Below are 18,924 nucleotides of genomic sequence, written 5' to 3'. Positions count from 1 at the left end.
ATCATTGCAGTTTGCCTAGTTGAATTTTAGTGATGAGATATTTATTTAAGTATTTTGATTGGGTTTTCCAGCACATCATTAACATCTGAGATTTTATCAGGATAGAAATGAGTAGAATCTATTGTGTTTTTATAACGTTTTATACTGTTGGTCCCAAGCCAATCCTGGAGCATCATCAGATATCCTGTCCTGTCTAGGCAGATGACGCATTTCACTTCCCAGTTTTTCCTTCATTCTGATCTATCAAAACAAAAAAGGTCATACTGTTCCACTATCTTAGTATAAAGTCGTGCTGCAAGAATGTCACACATATATTTTACAATGATATCAATTTTACAAATTTTTGCAAATTAGCCACATTTTTGTGTTTTTAAAAAAACATCTCTCTTGTAAATTGTTCAGAGATGGCACCAGGTTTCTTGTTTTTTGATTTGTTCAACTTTGGGTCTGGCTTTGCATCTGGCTATGTAGCTTAGATTTGTGGTCCCCAACCTTTTGGAGCTCACAGACCAGTTAATGCATTCACTTGGGACAGAGCATGCCCGGGAAGCCGTGTGTCACTCAAAGGAGAAGAAACTTCCCCCAGAGTGACGTCATGATGCAAAAACCTGCCCACTCTCCCACTGCAGGTCTGAGCCTACGATGGGAGAGAGGGCATGTTGTGTCCAGAAACACAACCTGCCCACTGCACTGAGCCTGCAATACCAAAGCCAGAGACGTGGTCCCCGGCTCTGGCCGGTGCGCCCCCCCCCCCAGTGGGGTCCTTCTACTATTCCCACTGGGGGGTGCACCAGCCAGAGCCCCGGCCCACCTATCACATGGCCGGGGTTGGGGACCCTTGCTCTAAATAACCAATCTGAGTGCTATTTACACAGTTTACAATGGAGGGAAAAGAATCTTGTGATCTCCTCACAACCAACAGTTCCTTTCCACAAGCAATGATACATTTCTCTTTGTGTGATAAATACCCCAGAGGCCAAGGTTACAAGGAAGAAACATTTTTCAGTTCTGAACAGTTTAGAAAATGCTTTTGAGCTGCTTATCAATATAAAAAGCCTATGAATACATTTACTTTACAAAATAGGCCTGTTTAGTAATTTTGTATATCAACATTATTTAAAGAAAGTGGTATTTCCTTTTAGAGAAAACCAGTACACTATAGATTATAAAAATGTATTCATAGATCATACAGTATTTCAGCTAATTTGTAGGCAATCAATAGCTTTCATCTGGTTGATAACTGAATATGTCCCTCCATGAAGTGTTAAACATTACAAATCATTTTCAGATGAAAACAGGCCTTTCCTAGTGAGCATGAAATACTGGTGCAGACTGTTGCTTTATAACAGAATGAAGTCCCAGACACTGTGTTTAAGCATGCAGTATAATTTCTTCATGGGGCAACCTCAGCAGAAAATAATGCCTAGTAGACAGCACAAAATGAGGATTAGACATGAATCATACCCTCGGCATACATGATCATAGTAATACACTGCTTGCACTGAAATTCAAATATATGCTATACAAATTCCCAAAACAACTTCAGTATCTGTTATGTTATGTGTTTTGATGTGTTTGTTTTTCAGAGTAATTAAATGATTTAAAATATATGCATCTTAGGCTGACAAAGTCTTTTTAGGAAGCTTTTATGTTTTACATTTAAAAGATTAAGCAAATTTATGAATATAAGCTTTTCTTTTTTTCTGGTGAAAATGTTTTGCTACAATCTAAATTATTTGAATATGGTATATAATCAAAAGCAGGATCCCTGGCATTCATCAACATGGCTAAAATACAAAAAGTCTGACATCATCAAAATGAACAGTCATGCTTTAAAACAAAATATCCTGAATAAACAGGTCCTTATGAATCACTCTGCAGTAACTACCCCACAGTCAACTATTTGATTCAACATTGAATTCAAACATGTATGGCCGGTTTACAGATAAATGATATACAAGAGGAAAGTTACTTATTTTTTATACAAACATATTGACACACCGGACATGTAATATTCATTAAGAAAATGCAAACATATTCAGTCTCCTAAATGAACGACAATGGCATGAATCCCGCTGGGATCACACAATGCTCCTGGATTCCCTGCTATTCAGTATGATATTTATAATATTCATGCCAATAAGTACACATAGAAATGTCAGTGTGCTGTTTCTGGTACTTTGTAATAACTTTGCACAATTTACCAGAAATGTATTAAGAGTTTGTGAAACATATCCTTTATTTTTACATATTAAGACAGAAACAAGAGAGAGAATCTGTGTAGGCTTTATCAGATGAGCAGAATTTTGCTGCTATTTCTTGAATGTTAGAACATGGGGCCTGATTTATTAAAGCTCTCCAAGGCTAGAGAGGATACACTTTAATCAGTAAAGCTGGGAGATACAACAAACATGGAATGGATTTCCTAAAAGTCATTTGCTATTTGTTAGGAAATGTTTTCAATCCTGGATAAGATACATTCCAGGTTTGCTGGATCACCTAGTTTCACTGATGAAAGTGTATCCTATCCAGCCTTGGAGAGTTTAATAAATCAGGCCCATATAATCAACACCTAAAAGGATTGTTATAAAAATTGCTTCCATTTTCTTTTCCACTGTTACACAGCAGCCCCTATCCTATTGGGGATAAGACATTTCATAGATCCATCCTTTGGTCTTGTGCAGTATATTTTGGAGCTAGTTCCTTTATAAGCTGAACATATTCTGTTTTCTCTATGCAGGCTATGCATTATTCTCCCCAATTATCCAATATCTTCTTTAACTCTGCAACTCTTAGTTTAGCCAAGTCCGCAGAATTTAGATCAATCTTCTTATCTGTGTCACAAAAATAAAGAAGAATATGTATGAGGGAAACAAAGCCTTGAGAATATAATCAAGCATTAAAAAAATATGTGCAATGTGACGGGATCCATCTGATGTCCCTTTTGATCCTTTCAAAACAGACGTGTCATATAGAACATAACACATCTGCATGTTTCTAAAGTGGGCCTTACTCCTATTTAACACAAACCCAGCATATCTCCATCTGCATCCCACCCCTAAAACAGCTACAGCCATACAACATAATAAATAGCAACTGATTTTTAAGAAATCCATTTCAGGTCTGCTGGATCACCCAGCTTCACTGATAAAAAGTGTATCCTCTCCAGTCTTGGAGAGCTTTAATAAATCAGGCCCAATGAATCAACACTGAAAAGCACAGATCTATGTTAGAAACAGTTGACAAACCTGTCAGCTCAGCATCACATGCAGAGATACCTAGGCAGTCTGCTGTTTTCAGCCCCTTCTATCACTATGATTAGCCGGCTTTGCATAAAGAACTACGGAGACCAAGTTGTGGCATCACTGTGTTTAAAATAGTAAGGTATGCAATGAAGTCAGAAAAGGTTTTATCTAAAATTGTATTAGCCTGTTGACAGTGGTTGAAAGCCAACAGTGGGCCCCTGTGCAGAATTGACCTGGGGCCCCCCACTGAACTGACATGAAGCTAACATGAGGACCCTGTTGGCTGATAAGGGTCCATGGCCATTGTGCAGCGACACACTTTGCTCCTGCCTGTGTCTGGCACTGCCAGTTGAAAGGATGGGAAGGATCAAAAATAGGGGAAAGCAAAATCCAAGGAGATTGAATATTGAACTTCATATTCATAACATTAAATCTAAAGGTCAATTAAATATGCTAATAATGTGTTCTTTAGCAATGGACCTATAAAGTATAAAGCTATATTTTCACCAATAGCATGACATAAACGCTTATATTACAATAATGGCATTACTCAAACAATGCATACCATATTTCAGCTCACAGATCTGAATGTCTATCTTCTTTAGTCTCTCACAGATTTTGGACACTGGCACATGAGCACTCATAGGTCGAGTAACTTCACTTAGAATTTTTGTAGCTGCATCACTTGTGGCCCCTAAATAATAACACTGATAAAACAAAGTGTTAAGTTAAACATGGGCCAAATAATGACAACATACATATCTAAACACTGGTCAGTCAGTGTAAAAGACATCTTGTAAGTTAAAAAGCACAGAAAGAAAGACAGCAGTATAAACTACATTTAGCCAAAAAAAAGCTATAAAAAGAGTTATAAAGAAAACTACCTATGACCAAAAGCTTGAGAGCTCAACCAAAACTTAGAGCATCGTATGTACATGCATTTTATATTCTCCCTATACAAACATAAGAATAGTGTGGAGGTAGCTCACTGCATGGGACATTTTCCTGTTTAAATGCAGTTATTTGTTTTTTACTGACTTTTTAATTGTGGGAGAGTGTCATTAGTACAACAAATAGGTAGTATTTGAGTAGTTCAATTTGAAAAAAAAAGTTTCAGTTTTGTCAAAAAAATAAAAATAAAAATACTATGTAGACAAAGCAGATTGCCTTTCTGTTTCAATATTGAGCCAGCTATCTAAAACTACAAAATATTTAGTTTTTCGCTTACAAAAACCATGTACACAGCATTGTGTACTCTTATTGTACACTGCAATACATAAAGAGATATAGAGATACTGCCCCTCTGCATGCTAATAAGCTTACTGCTTTTCACAGGTAGAAGGAGGGTGGCTAGGATAGTCAGTATATTACTACAGACAAGAAAGTATTTATACAGACATAGGTGCAATATCCATTCCAATTGATAAAACTGTGATAGCTAGTTTTGTTTTTAGATCGCAGTAATATGTTTAATGGTTGTTAAGAGTTATGTTCTTCCTAGTAGAAGTACATGGTTATGATGTACCTTTTTGTCTCCTGTTGTCTTCCAGGAAAACAAGAAGGGCTTAGCCATATATTAGGCGCCTTTTTAACTGGTAAGAGTCATATCTGCAGCAGCTTTCCAAACTAGAAATAATACCAATCACTGTATTTTGTTATTACATAACTGTAATAATCCAGCACACATTTAATATGTATATTCATTTGAAATCCGACTTTTTTGTAAAGTAAACTTCAGGTAGCAGGTTGGAGGCTAGAAACAGCCTAGTCCATCTAATCCAGAAGTTTAATGTGCTGCAGTTTCTTTTCTATTCCAGGTCTGTTCTCCACTTCTGTCACTGGACAGTGAAAGGAGAAGCATTGAGGGCTGAGCTTCTGTCTCCATTACTTGGTTCTTTCCTTGAAACAGCACTTGTAGGAGCTTTGCTGCACAGAGGCTGCAAGAGGCTGATACCAGAACAAACTTGGGTAGTTTTCATTTTAAAAAACATTTATTTATTATTATTATTATTATTATTATTATTATTATTATTAATATTAATAATAATATTAATAATAAACTGTATTTATATAGCACCAACATATTAAACCAACTACATTTTACACAAGCAATTACATCAAAACCATTACTGAATCTATTTGGAGCTACTTGGGGGTGTCTTTGTTAGCTTGCTGACATATAAATATGCATATTCAAGGATACATATTTATGCTTTATTGCCAAATATAAAAGGCATTGTCCAATGCATGTGGTCTGCTGTATATCAGTAATTGATAGTGCAAAAAAAATGTTGATATACAAAAAATAATTCTACAGTGCAGGTCTTACCAAAGATAAGGTTCTTGAATGAGCCAGCTCACTCTGCTCTTCATTTTCAAGAAGTGACTTGGCAACCCTTCAGCATTCTAATGTTGTAATATTATTACAGAGCAGATGCTCAGGAAAGGGGATTCGGAGTACCAAGTGACCCAACCTGGAAACTTCAGTGCTTTCCTCATAAACTTTTAAGATGAATCTCTCCACCACTCCACGCCAACCTCTTCTGAGTTGCTTACTTACCTAAGTAGGACAGTGCAGAGCATGCCCTCCATTTAATCCCATGAAGGATTCATACCGCATGTTTCAGCATAATGCACAACATTCACAAGCCCAGGTTAGAATATGAGCAGCTTGGTGGTTTCACTTATGATATCCCTTGAGATCTGGGACAGGTGAATATAAGGCTGGCAGGGGTATGTCCGGCAGTTCAACATAATAGAAACTTTAAATCTTTTTGTACTTTCCTTACTTTCTCTCATTTAACCCTCACTCCACTTTAAAGTGTATGAATAGCCAAAAGTTTTATCAGTTTTAGACTATTTTCTACCTCTTATATAGAAATATTGGTGTCAGCAGTAAAATAGCTGTGTATGTGTGTAAAACCTTAATGACAAGCATCAAAATCTTCAAAATATAGCATATTTTCATGCTATGCGTGGGATCAGACTGACATACCACAGCTTAAGAAGTTTTCTCATCTCTAATAGTTTCTAATGACAGATCAAAGTGATCATGGCACTCCATTCTAAGCAACAACTATCAGAGAAGATGAAGTCATATCAACTCATCACTAATAAAAATAAAGTCTTTTGTGCTAGGAATTGATGTGAAAAGGTTAGTATCCTTCACACAGCACTACTCATTATATTAATTTATAACATAATTTTTAACAAAATTTATCGCACAATGAATTCCTGGCATTACATATCACTTGTTTGTATTTTTTCTGGTTTGCCCTGGTCATCTATAATGTGATTTGTATGTACCTGCTTTTTGGGATTTTTATATTAGCTTTTAAGAGTTACTACTACAATGAACCAGCCTAACAGCTGTTGAGATAACACATTGGACACACAAGGAATGTATTGTCTTTAATGATTCTGCAGACTCAGTGACTTGCACTGGGGGAAGGAACACAAAGTAACAATACTGCACTGCACTGAACACCAAGAAGTAGCTTATGTCTTTGTAATATGACAACCACTGTATAAATATAAAATTAAAAATTATTATGATACAACATTTTTAAAAGTTATTATTGGGTTTATTTTAGATGAGCTGATAATATTTTTTAGCATGGCTAAAGAAAAGTTTATAAGACACAGTTTCCTTTTAATGAACCCTAAACTGCGATTCACAATTTGAAAGCTAGAAAACATTTGGAGGGTTAAGCGTGTTGCAAGTCTGAGAGGTAGTAAGAGTAATTGCTATTCAAGAAGAATGAGGACTGTGTGGGTAAGTTCTTGGCTTAGTATACACAAATAGCTGTCAAGTAGTGCTGCCATTTTTCTGCTCAACTGACTGAACAAATATATTTTCTTACCGGCAATCAATTGGTCAGAAGTCTTGAAATATGATACATACTTTTAATCATTTTTTGCAGAAGAAGATTTAAAAATCTAATTGAAGATGATTGATCATTCAGACGCATTCTATGACTTGTGTACTTCCATCTGTATTTACTAACATTTCATTTATCCAGATCTTATCAGAAACCTAAAAATCAGTTGCTTGCGATTAGTTACTGACAATATTCCGACAGGTTCTCTTCTGATTTTCCTATTGGATCAGAGGTGAAAAGTGGCCCATGTATACACTAGGCCTTAAATGTTGTGTGTAGGTCTAATCTCAGGGTTACATGGGTGACTGTTCCTGGAAATGCACAGGATCCATTGAGAGAGTAGCCAAGACTGTAACTAGGAAGGAGGGGTTGAATGTTTTTTATTATGAAGGGGCAGCTTTTGATTAAGTTGTAAGTCCCCAAGTAAGCTAGCACTAGTAGATTCATAGAAATGTACAATTGTGCACATGTAACAATGACACTCCTTTAGAATAGGACAGATACATAGATATGTTCTCTTATGTATAGCCATGAAATGATAACTGGAGTTTAGCCTTGTACCTGCACGGCAAAGCCATATCATTACAGGTTATATTTGCCCATAATTTGGCTTGGGTTATGTAGATGGGCAGCTATGCTAATTTATAATCAATATGGTTGAAAATACATTGATAATACAACTTTTAAAAGGGTTAATATTCTATTTTAGGATAGGTTGTGAAGTTGTGCGGAGCAACTGGGATAACCACTTTCTAAGGGTGGAGCAAAGCTTTTCTGCTAGCACCGGAACCCTCCAGCTTTAGGGTACATAGAATGGTTTTATTGAAATATTGATTTACTTTCTGTTTATGAACCTTTTTTAGAAGACGATATTAGGAACAGTATGATTCTTTTTTAATAATGAACATTGCACACATACGTATAATTGTACGTTCCGTAAAACTACAACCTTCTGTTTAATAACCATAGACTGTATAAATTACATTTAAAAAGAAAAAAGAATTCTATTAATAAGCTACCTGCTTTCTGTACCTTTGCGAAGTGGAACAAAAGTTTGCATATTCCACTACACATCAATGTGCTTTGTACATGTTTGTCACATTGCCAAGTACACTTTGAACCAAAGCCTCGCTGATAGATTTGTCCACAGAAAAAAACATGTTGATTCTTACCAGGCGGTTTTCGTTTCCCGTAGCATCTCTGCATGTGTTGATTAATTCTTTCTCTATGGCAGTCAGGGTAAATTCAAATTTCTTTTCTAATAAAGACTGGTAAAATCTCTGTAGATATTCCCTACAGACTAAAGGAGGAAAAAAAAGGAAATCAATTTCAAAATTATGTTATTTGTAGGACACTTCCATAAAATGTTTTTTACTATTTCTTATGTGATGTTGAATTTTATCTATTCCATACTAGATTGTTTCAGAAATGTATAACACAATAGGCAACATATTTAAAAAAGACATGGACCCACTAAATACAGTTTACCTGGTCCCTGAAATTGTCACTGCCGTTGGGTCCTCTTCATCCTGCGACCGCCTTTTTTCTTATAGAAAAAACTGTACTCTGCAGAGGTTCTGGAAGCTATAATGCTGTATGACCCTTGAAGGAGAATTTGTCTCTATTTGTCTTTTCTAACATTGTCAGCAGAAAGGAAAACAATGGAAATCTAACATGATACCAAGGTTAGATCTTCCAATGTTCAATTCACTTTGGAGAGTTTTTCTCTTTATTCTTCTGAGTCCCACTACGTTGATAAAGTTGAAAAGTTTCCATGTATGCGCAAAGTGCATGCAAAAAGTGGCATAGCCAATATTTGTGTTTTACCAGCAGTAATGGAAATTTGGTTTGGTTTTTAAAAGACCAGATCACGTTAGTGGGAAACTACTCTGGGCAAAAATGTTTTCTTATTCCTTTCGCTGTGTATCATTCCTTGTCACTAGCAATGCCAAAGACCCTACACCCCCAGTACTGGGAACTGGCTAATTTAAAGAGAGATCCCTTTGTTTTGTGTTCCCTTTTTTAATCTCTCAACTGCCCTGTAATTTTACATGCATGTGGCCTATTTTCAGCATGATGGGGAAAAGGAAGGGACACACTCTTCGGTTCCCCAGAATTACCAGCCAGTTTTACTTTCTTGCCTGATTGTATCACTTGTGTTGGATTGAATTGTGTTTTTTTTGTTGTAAAAAATAGAAAAAGAAAAAACCTTATTAGAGTTAACGCAATAACAACAACACAAGATCAGCAGTGCATCCTGTGCATAAGATAGTGGTTGTTATTCGTTTTAAGCCTTCTATATTTCCAAAAATTATTCAAAAGATCACATTTAGTTTACATGAGAAAAAGAGAAAAGAAATGTGATAAAAAAAAAAAAAAAAAAGGTAAAATAAAATCATGATGTGTTTTTCCACTTTACACTTGACCAACTTTATTTTATCAGTTCAGCACTACACAAGCAGCCTTGTAGATCATCACTACAAAACCATGAAGTGCAGAACTTCCCCTATGATAAGAAAAGATGTTTCCTGAAGAGTTACTTAATAGAGAATTCTATTTTCTGAATATAGAACAAATTGGTGTAACATTTTTTCAGTGTGTTCTTTTGCCAGTAGTAAATAAATGGTTTCCAAGATTACAACAATCCTATAAGTATCTGTAATGTGCAATATCTCACTGAATCTAAGAAGATCCAATCCTGTTGAAGAAAATGAATGTATGTCGCTGATACTGTTTTAAGAGAACTAGTCATCTTACAGACTTTATTGTAAAATTCTTGGAAGCTGCGATTGTCAACCTCCATATACAAATTGTAGATGCCTGGCTTTAGCACTTTCTAAGTCACTGAAATGGTATAGAAGACACATAAAGGGAAGTCAGAGAAAATCAAACATCTTTATCTGCATACTTGATCCTGCCAGAGGGTCTCAAGATGATAGGCAATGACATAGGATTTTAGAAGAGGTCAGCAATGACATTCCATGTGTTTTCTTATGCAATGTTTCCTTTAGGTGTGAGCCCCACCTGTTGTGCCGTTTACTCCTGTGTACCCACTGCAACTCTGTGCCCCATTGGCCTGTTCCAGTAGCATGCATGCTAAAGAATCATTTTCAGAAAAAAATCCTGTTTCTAATATACTGATTTCCACATCCAGTAATGTCAAGATTTGTGTACAAAGCCAAGTACAGAAAGTAATTTAAACTGCGCTAGAACAATCACAGCTTTAGACACAGTATTCCATTCAGGTAAACTGGTGGCCAGAATATTGACATTAAAATAAGTTTATATTCATAACAAGCAGTGAATACATTTTTAAACAAGATATCACTGAGCTCTGAAGTTGTAAGCACTCTGGAGAACGTCATCTTCAAATTACTTAAATTTCTTCAAAGCCACTTTTAATAGTTCAAACTGACAAGGTCATTTTGTCCATTTCAGGAAAATGTCTTTGTGAATAGTGCAGCAACCCTTAAACACACAGTGACAGCAAACTATATACAAATGGGCAATAATATCAGATGGAGGAACAAGGCTGGGACAGGATTTTAAAAGGCAAGTAACCAAAGCACCAGCAAGATTCAGTGATACAGTTCCAATGCTAAGGCATGTGAGTCAGGCATGTAAAGCCTGAATATGTATGCCTACAAATAACAAGCCCCCTACTGGTTGCCAATGGAAGCACATATAAGACATGCTGAACCACAGTGCCACCAGCAGGTGACATGTGAAGCTGCACATTTCCTGACAGATAAAGCCTACCTAAACTCAGATTTTTCACTTTGCATAAAAGGGTACAGAACGGTTTTATGTAAAATAAAATTCTGTTTTTGTTTTAAGGTGCAACACCCTTTAAAAAAAAAAAGAAAATGGTGCAGCACCACCTGCTAAATCTCGGCTGCCTAGGCGGTTGAGAATGAATGGGAGCACAAAGCCTCTCGAGATACCTACGTCAGGCATACCAGGAGGCTCTTGAGCGCTACTTCTGCATATGCCCGAAGGAAATGCTCAGGCATGCGCAGAAGTAGCCTTTTTGCTCAAACAGCAAAATTTGCTGATCTCACGCATGCATAGTGAGATCTGCAAAAGTTTTTGTTTCATCCTACGTCACCTGATCTCGCGCTTGGGTCTGGTGATGTAGGATGAAGAACCCGGAAAAGAAGACGAAGATGGCAGCGCCCGGAGCGCCGGCTCCAGGACAGATGCCGAGACGGCGCTGGACCCAATGCCAGACACCCCCAGAGTGATTGGACTGCCCTGTGGGCCTGAAGGCAAGTGTGTTTTTGTTTTGTATTTTGGTGTTTAGAGTATAGTTCCTCTTTAAATACATAATTAGAGATATATAAATCCACCCAAAAGAGGGACAAATAAAGAGGACAGGGACTTGAAAGATGAAAAGTCCCCCCAAATAGAGGACAATTGCCTGGTATGTGACTGTGAAAGTGATATCACTACTCCTCTTAGCGTACAACACTAGGTAACACATTCCCTCATGGGAATCTTCAAGGTCCATGTGTTTCACAAGTGGTAATCGATTTCCACCAGGGAATGTTTGAAGGAATGTCAGATTCCATGTTTTATAAGTAGAGACCACCTTTGGAAATATGAAAGTGGGACAACTTGAGAAAAAGAAGACGTGTAATGTGTGCAAAGACCTACACCAATAATCTGCATGGATTAAATATGCTGAATATTGGGCATGGCATAAAACAGCTTTGTAAAATATAGTCTGATAGATTCACTACACCAAGATTGCTCCAGCCATAGATTCTACACAGAGCTCTGTTCCTCCACTTGGCTGCAGGACACTGCCTGGATAAATTGTAGGGGGATCCTTCATGGCCATATGCAGAGGTTTTCCACCAATGCTATATGTAACATGCTTCACCAGAAAAAGATATGATGAAGGGCTAACATATTTTTTTTAGCAAAAAAGGTAGGTGCATGATTTCATTACTTAGGGGGTGATGCAGAACTGACTAAATCAATTTAGAGTGGACTATATAATATACATGATTATAACTTTTACGGTGCTGTTTAGAATGAGAGTGTTTTGCATTGTGTCCTACAACTAAAGAAACACCTACAATGTGCTCCCAGCAGCCAATGCAACTGTGACTTGCTTACTCTCCTACTCAATTTCAAGGAATGCAATTTCTAAAGCCCAACCAAAGCCAAAATTGAACAGAGCAACCTAGTTGATAAGTGAGTACAGACAGTGTATTGAAGCAAAGTGGTGGACAGATTCTGTTTTATGGGCCAAATGTGCATGCTCATAGCATTACAGATGTTTTCCTCTTTTCTCTAAATTCAGGTAGTGGAATTCAGGTAGTCTCTATCCTACCCCTATCTTGTTAAAATGTTGAGCATGAAGAAGATACTTTAGGTATATGCAGTGCAGAGGAGGTGGGGTGCTTTTTATAGACATTTTATCTTACTATAGTAGTAAAGTAGAACATTCCATAGCAATGCTTCTATACACATATAACAAATATAATGTATTAAAACACATTTTTCCTAATACTCCTTGGTTCTAACAGCATATAAATTATATATTTTATTAATATTCCTATTCGCTAATTACTGAACTGCAGCAATATTCTTTTCTAGAAAGAACAGTGTTGTCCTACGCTTCAGGAACAATAAGAGACATCATTTACAATGCACACACCTGCAATATCTATCCAACACACCTTCCATTCAACTTATGTTCAGATTCCACTATGATTCATCAGTATATTGTCTGCCCATAATAAGAATGAAGTAGTAACATTTACAGAAGCTGAGCTAAATATTGTGACCATATTTGTAATGTTTGCATCATGAAAAAAAGAAACCAATTTAATTTGATCCCTCCTATTGTATGCTGCTTCCCCACCTCTTAGATTGTAAGCTCTTCTGGGCAGGGTCCTCTCCTCCTCCTGTGTCACTGTCTTAGTCTGTCGTTTGCAACCCCTATTTAATGTACAGCACTTCGTATAAGGTTGGCGCTATATAAATACTGTTAAGTAATATTTTATGCTAAAAGGTAACTTACATAATACTTAAAGTAACATATTACAAACATGTTTAAATGTCGGAAAGGGTTACTTTTTTATGATTACCTTGGCACATTAACCCATATTTACTATTTTGTCATACAACCGAAAAATGTAAAAAGGCTATGTAACAAGACAAGCATTTATTTTAGTATGGGGAATAATTAGAAAATATTTGTTTTTTGTCTGTGGTCTTTTATAAGAGATAATATCACACTTACTGTAATGTAAACAGAATTTACACAGAAATGCAAATTATTAATCTCTTGTTTTGTTGTGAGTTTATCAGTTTCCAGACAAAAATCTAAAACGTGTCTCCTATAATAGTAGACATTGAATATTTACTTCTCTGGTAGGCAGGTAGGAATCTGAACTGCTCAGTGTTCAAGCTGCACAGCCTATGGCTTTTCCTTCCGTCACCATTTGACAATTCTAGAATGTCTCTATCCCCTGGTGTGTGTTGTGATTTATTCTGTCAGTCCCTACTTTACTGCTAATATTTTACAATTTTTTATTACAGGAGTTACAGGATTTTTGGAGTTTCACTCTTAGTAAGCAAAACTATACTGAGGCTGCTTTGGAACAAAAACATAAAAACGAACACAAATTAATGCCTGCTAAGTGCACCTGAGTTGACATGTTAGCATCCTTGTTTTTAACACATTGTATTGAATTTTCCCCATGTTGCATTCGTTTGTTAGCCTTTTTAAGCATATTAAATACTGGTGATGTTAAAGCTTACAATATGTATATAAAAAAAGATAAATAGTAGTATAAACAGCAATACAGTGCAATGTTCTTTATGAAGGAAACATATGAGAAAAATGTGGATGTTGCAGGTATTGACCTCTTCTTCTAAAAATGCGAGCTACCTGGCTGTGACCCTGACAATAAATCTTGGGCCAGGAACAAGAATGCAGATATGGCTTGACTGGCCTGATCAGCATATTTACTATCTCTCCTCAAAGTCCTTGCCATGTTGACCTAATGCCACTGGCCTGTAAATGTGCAAATTAGAAGTTCAGACTTCATTTTGACATTTTAACTGCATACCTTTTCCAGGTGGGAGATTCAGAAAGTAATGAAGCACAAGCTTTGGAATGAGAGCTAGGCCATACTTAGAAGTAATTAATGGCAACCTCCCATTTCTTACAAGTTTCCAGTAAGGATTCCAGGTAAACCATACCTTGCAGATTCCAGGTAAACCATACCTTGCAGATTCCAGGTTGTATTTTAGTGCAGGATTGCCATCTGCTGGGCAGCTGCAGTGAAGGGGAAATATCACTTCTAATTTTATCTTGTGTTAAATCAACATTCAAGCTGCTACTTTTACTAGTTAAGATAGTAATGAACTAAATAAAGTGCATTGCAGTGTAACACTCCCACTGTTCTAAAATACACTAAAACATTTAGCAAGAGTTCAGTTTATTCCTTTGTAATCTTTATATACACAACATGCACATAGTGCCCAACTAAACTTTCAGTTCAAATCAGTTAAATATATCAGCCAAAACATTAAAACCACTGTCAGGTGAGGTGAGTATTTAAGTAAATGTCCCCATACATTAGCACTTGCCAATGTGAGGGACATAGGCAACAAGTAAACATTCCATTATTGAAGGTGGTGTGATTGAAAAAAATAATGGGCAAGTATAAGGTCTTGGGAGATTTGACAATGGCCTAATTGTGATGGCAAGACAACTGGGTCAAAGCATCTCCAAAAGGGTGGAGATGTAGGGTGTTCTCAGTATGAAGTGGTTATTACCTACCAAAACTTTGATTTAAGTAAGGACACCCATCAGGTGACAGGTCAATGTCATTCAAGGCTTACTGACATGAATAGCGAAGTAGCCCCTTAGGTCCATTCCCAAAGAACAGCAACTGTACCATCAATTGCTGAAAAATATAATGCTGGCAATTAGAAAAAGGTGTCAGAACATTCCGCACCCAATTTGGATGTGTTTTAGAGTTGAACTAGGGGCCACGGCTTAAAAACCCCAACCTATCCAGTCAGCTCCTCCTCAAATAGGAATATGTTCATTTCATGCCAGAGGTACTTACTGTGTGTTATGAGGTTTAACCATCAGCAGACACCAAGTCTCCCAATCCCCTGAGGAAGCCCAAATCAGGCGAAACGCTTCGGGAACAGACACTCTGCTGATTTCATACAAAAATTTCCTGACATTGTTTTGTAACCCATAATTTTACTATAAATAGAGTATTGCTGTCTTAGTAGATACCTAGCGCAGCAGAACTTTGTTTAGTTTTAGGGCAGGGGTCATCAAACTTTTTTGGGCACCAGGCCATTTCAGGGGTGGGCAGGAGCACACTAGGCGGAACTCGATCTCGAGTCCCGCCCTAATGGCTCCACGCCCCACCAGGAACACCCCTGAAGGGAATTCCCTATTTACCCCGGCCAGCATTAACACTTCAGGCGCCAGGGTAAATAGGGAACATTCGCTCTCCTCCGTATGCATCGCGGAAGAGAGGGATTCTCTTGAGGGAACCACAGCAAGAGGCGGCCCTAGAGCCGCATCCCGCTTTGGTAGTTTGTTTCGGCCTAGTCTCGGGATAATCTTTTTTTACAGAATCGTTGGTGGTGTGAGTAGAATAAGGCACGGGACGCCGACACCACCAAGGTTTAATTCATCTTTAAAAAAAGATTTCTTCAGACCTTTTACATCTGACTGGTACATACATATCATCTAAGGTGAAGTCACTAATGCATACTGAATTCTTTGATACTGACCATTTCTCAGTATTACTCAATACAAGCAGTTCTCAAGAACAAACCTTCTCTCCAATACTTCTGAAGCTTTGAATCCTCAATACTATTTCTTGATCACTTTTTATGTCCATGACTTATACCATTCCTGAGACTCTTGGACGAGTAGATTCATAAATTCCTAATTTGGGGTACAGTGATGGTGACACTTGACAGATGTTTTCAGGCTCAGCTTTACATAGTGGTTTGACGTTTACTGTTATCTCAAGCAATCCCCTGAGGAAGCCTAACGGCAAAACACGCTGGGCAATTTGAGATTTGATTGTATTATATATACTGACTGTAACCACCTATAAATTGTGTAATACCACTAAACTTATTTAGAATCTGTTTATGCAATAGTGTTCAGTTGGACTGTTAGGAGCTAATTTCGAACTTAAAACATTAAAACCATATTGTTGCACCTTGCCATCAAAAAGCCTGGTCTCTCTTCCTCTCTCCTTTTTTTCTGTACACTTGAATATAACAAGCCTGGCAACCCAAAACCACTAAAACATAGTTTATGCTATCCTGGGACTCTGCAACTCTTTGTTCACCTGTAGGTCTCACTTAACAGACCTCTGCAGTGAAACCACTGCTTCCACACAAGAGTGGCTTTCTAAAGAGAACAGTCTGTAAGGGATTGTTCAGACCAGCGGTGGGAGCAGTGATTTCCGGGCAGTTGCCACGATTTGCCAGGCACTTGGCCAATCCCACTGCTGGTTCTCAGCATCGTTGGAATATTTTACAGTGGGGCTCACCTGACCTGATCTCTACCATTCTCATTTATTCCCTATGGGCTATTGTGGGTGAGACTTTAATGTGACGTCTCAACCATGGGTACAGTTCAAAAGTGTGTGGTAACTGCACCCTAACGTCTGGTCAGAACAAGCCCTAAAACATTGAACACATTTCATTTTGATAAATCTGACATGCATATAGCCAATGTAAAAAGAAAGTTTAGTTGTGTTTTAAAAAGTTAGTAATAGCACTCTCAGTACACATTAAAATCAAACAAAAAACATTCCACACAAACTTTAGTAAAAACACAAACAATAGAGGACAATTGTTTAGTTATCATTGTGTTTATTTTATTATTCTTATAACATAACAACAACATACAAAGCAATCAATCATTATACAGAAGCAATAGTTCTTGAAGGAGTTTTAGAAACTTGCTGATTTTGTTTTCTTCTGAATCTAATGTACCACCCAGTATAAAGTTAGTTATTGGACTTTCTCTGGCCATGCCAGGTCCGCATGTGCCATGAAAACACAATACAGGTTGACAATCGATAATCCGTTTACTCCCGGCATGAATTTCAGATAGCAGATTCAATACAGGGACTGCAGAGCACTGTATACCAATAGAAGTAAAAACTTGTAATTATGTGCCGGATCTGGTGTTTTCTTCTACTTTAGTATAGTTGGGGTACCTTGGGATGTCTTTACCAATTTAAAAAAAAAAAATAGACTTAGGAAACATTCTGTGCCCTAATGTGTTATATACAGGTAGTCCCCGGGTTACATAAGAGTTAGGGACTGTAGGTTTGCTCTTAAGTTGAATTTTTGTATGTAAGTCGGAACAAGTACAATATTTTAATAAATGCAATTAGGACAGATGTGTGTCTCAACATATTATTAGGCAGCATAGTGTCAGTTACTGTATAAAAACCTCACTGTGAGCTAATCACAAACAATGCAAAGCCTAGACATTCATTAACTTCTGGAGCAAGCTGTGCTTTGATATGCAAAAAGAAACAACTGCAGAGTTTGTCTTGGCCATTAGTTACAAAAGGCTGCAGAAAAAGCCCCCCCAAGATCACCCACACCCTCAGCTGTGTTTAGCAAAAGATTTCTTCTGCAAGTCATGCAAACTGCCCTCCACCCTTCAAGCGGAAGCCCTTTTCATATCTAGGAGTCGTCTGTATGTCGGATGTCCTTAACCCAGGGACTACCTGTATTCTATGTTGATAGATCACCCCGCCTTTCTTCTTACCCCACAGCCCTCCAATCACTAATATGCAGGAGTTCCCGGGAGAGGCAGCACAAGCTGAGCTACTAAGCTTTCTACCAACCTAAATGCTTCTGCTATATTGTTTAAGAATGAATTGCTCCACAATGCCTGCAACTACAAAGATCAGGGAGTTGTATTAAAGAGAAGTGCTCAGCTTTTTTTGAGAGCTCCCTGTTGTGTTTAGGCAAGTAAGATGGGTTAATGAAGCAAGGACAATGCCTGTCCCTTTCTGCAAAAACCACCTGCCTAAACCTGTATATTGCAAAGGGGGACTTAAGTTTCACTTTAAGGTTCATACACACACAACATTATTCTTGCCCGAGACAAATGGGGTGATGGTCGCTTATCTTCCCCCAGCCACTTAACAAGACCAGAATGCCACATGGTAAGCACTAAAGGGCTGCAAGGATAGACAGCAGGGTGCTAGGAGGAGACTTAGAAGAATGGGTGAGATTCCTACTGCCTGAAAAGGTGATGTGACCCAGAGATCTGCAGGTGTAAGCTGAGAAGTTGTAATGTACAACCTAACATGGGCTTTGTACAAGTATAATGTTAGCAGATACACCCCAACAGTGTTATTATAAAGAGTAACAGAAAGCAAAGCAGAGATATGGCCGTTCTGTGGATCAGACATGGTTGCTCTGGTAGCCCCTACACATGGCAGCCTTCCAGTTTCCCCAGCAGAGGTGGCCCGGTGTACTCGCTCCCAGCTGTAGTCTGTGCATAACACATGCAGGAAGCACAGCACCCCATGCAGGCAGAGCCGCCCTCACCTTCACACATAGCCGGAGCAGCCCATGTCCCCGGGAGAATACACAACACAGCAACAAAAACCCAGCACACCGCCATCCTCCTCGTCTATATACGCAGAACACGGCTCCTCCCTCTCCCCTTATGTCATAGTCAATGGACTGCTTCAGGGACCGCCCCCCTGTTCTCTATCAGCCTTTACAGGTTTACGATTGGTTAAACACAGGAGACA

General features: G+C 37.9%; 1 protein-coding gene across 1 annotated transcript; it reads right to left on the bottom strand.

The window, feature by feature from the left end:
* Positions 1–1,157: 1,157 nt before the first annotated feature.
* On the bottom strand, positions 1,158–18,819 carry CDNF (cerebral dopamine neurotrophic factor). Its single transcript, XM_072401755.1, has 4 exons — positions 18,716–18,819; positions 8,299–8,426; positions 3,811–3,952; positions 1,158–2,834 (listed from the first exon to the last, which is right to left on the bottom strand). The coding sequence occupies exons 1-4, from the start codon at positions 18,789–18,791 to the stop codon at positions 2,749–2,751; spliced, it is 432 nt and encodes a 143-aa protein (XP_072257856.1). The 5' UTR covers positions 18,792–18,819; the 3' UTR covers positions 1,158–2,748.
* Positions 18,820–18,924: the final 105 nt, after the last annotated feature.

The sequence above is a fragment of the Pyxicephalus adspersus genome, chromosome 2 (genome assembly GCF_032062135.1).
Source record: "Pyxicephalus adspersus chromosome 2, UCB_Pads_2.0, whole genome shotgun sequence".
NCBI classification, from domain to species: domain Eukaryota; kingdom Metazoa; phylum Chordata; class Amphibia; order Anura; family Pyxicephalidae; genus Pyxicephalus; species Pyxicephalus adspersus.
Note: the sequence above shows the minus strand (reverse complement) of the source record. Positions and strands in the feature narration are given on the sequence as shown.

Bases quoted from the DNA above. Each gene is read 5' to 3' on its own strand.
- CDNF (XM_072401755.1), bottom strand. From the start codon at position 18,791: ATGGCGGTGTGCTGGGTTTTTGTTGCTGTGTTGTGTATTCTCCCGGGG. The intron at 8,427-18,715 runs GTGAGGGCGGCT...TTCCTCCTTTAG, and splicing joins TGCTCCGGCTATGTGTGAAG to TCTGTAGGGAATATCTACAG. The intron at 2,835-3,810 runs GTATGCATTGTT...TTTGTGACACAG, and splicing joins GATCTGTGAGCTGAAATATG to ATAAGAAGATTGATCTAAAT.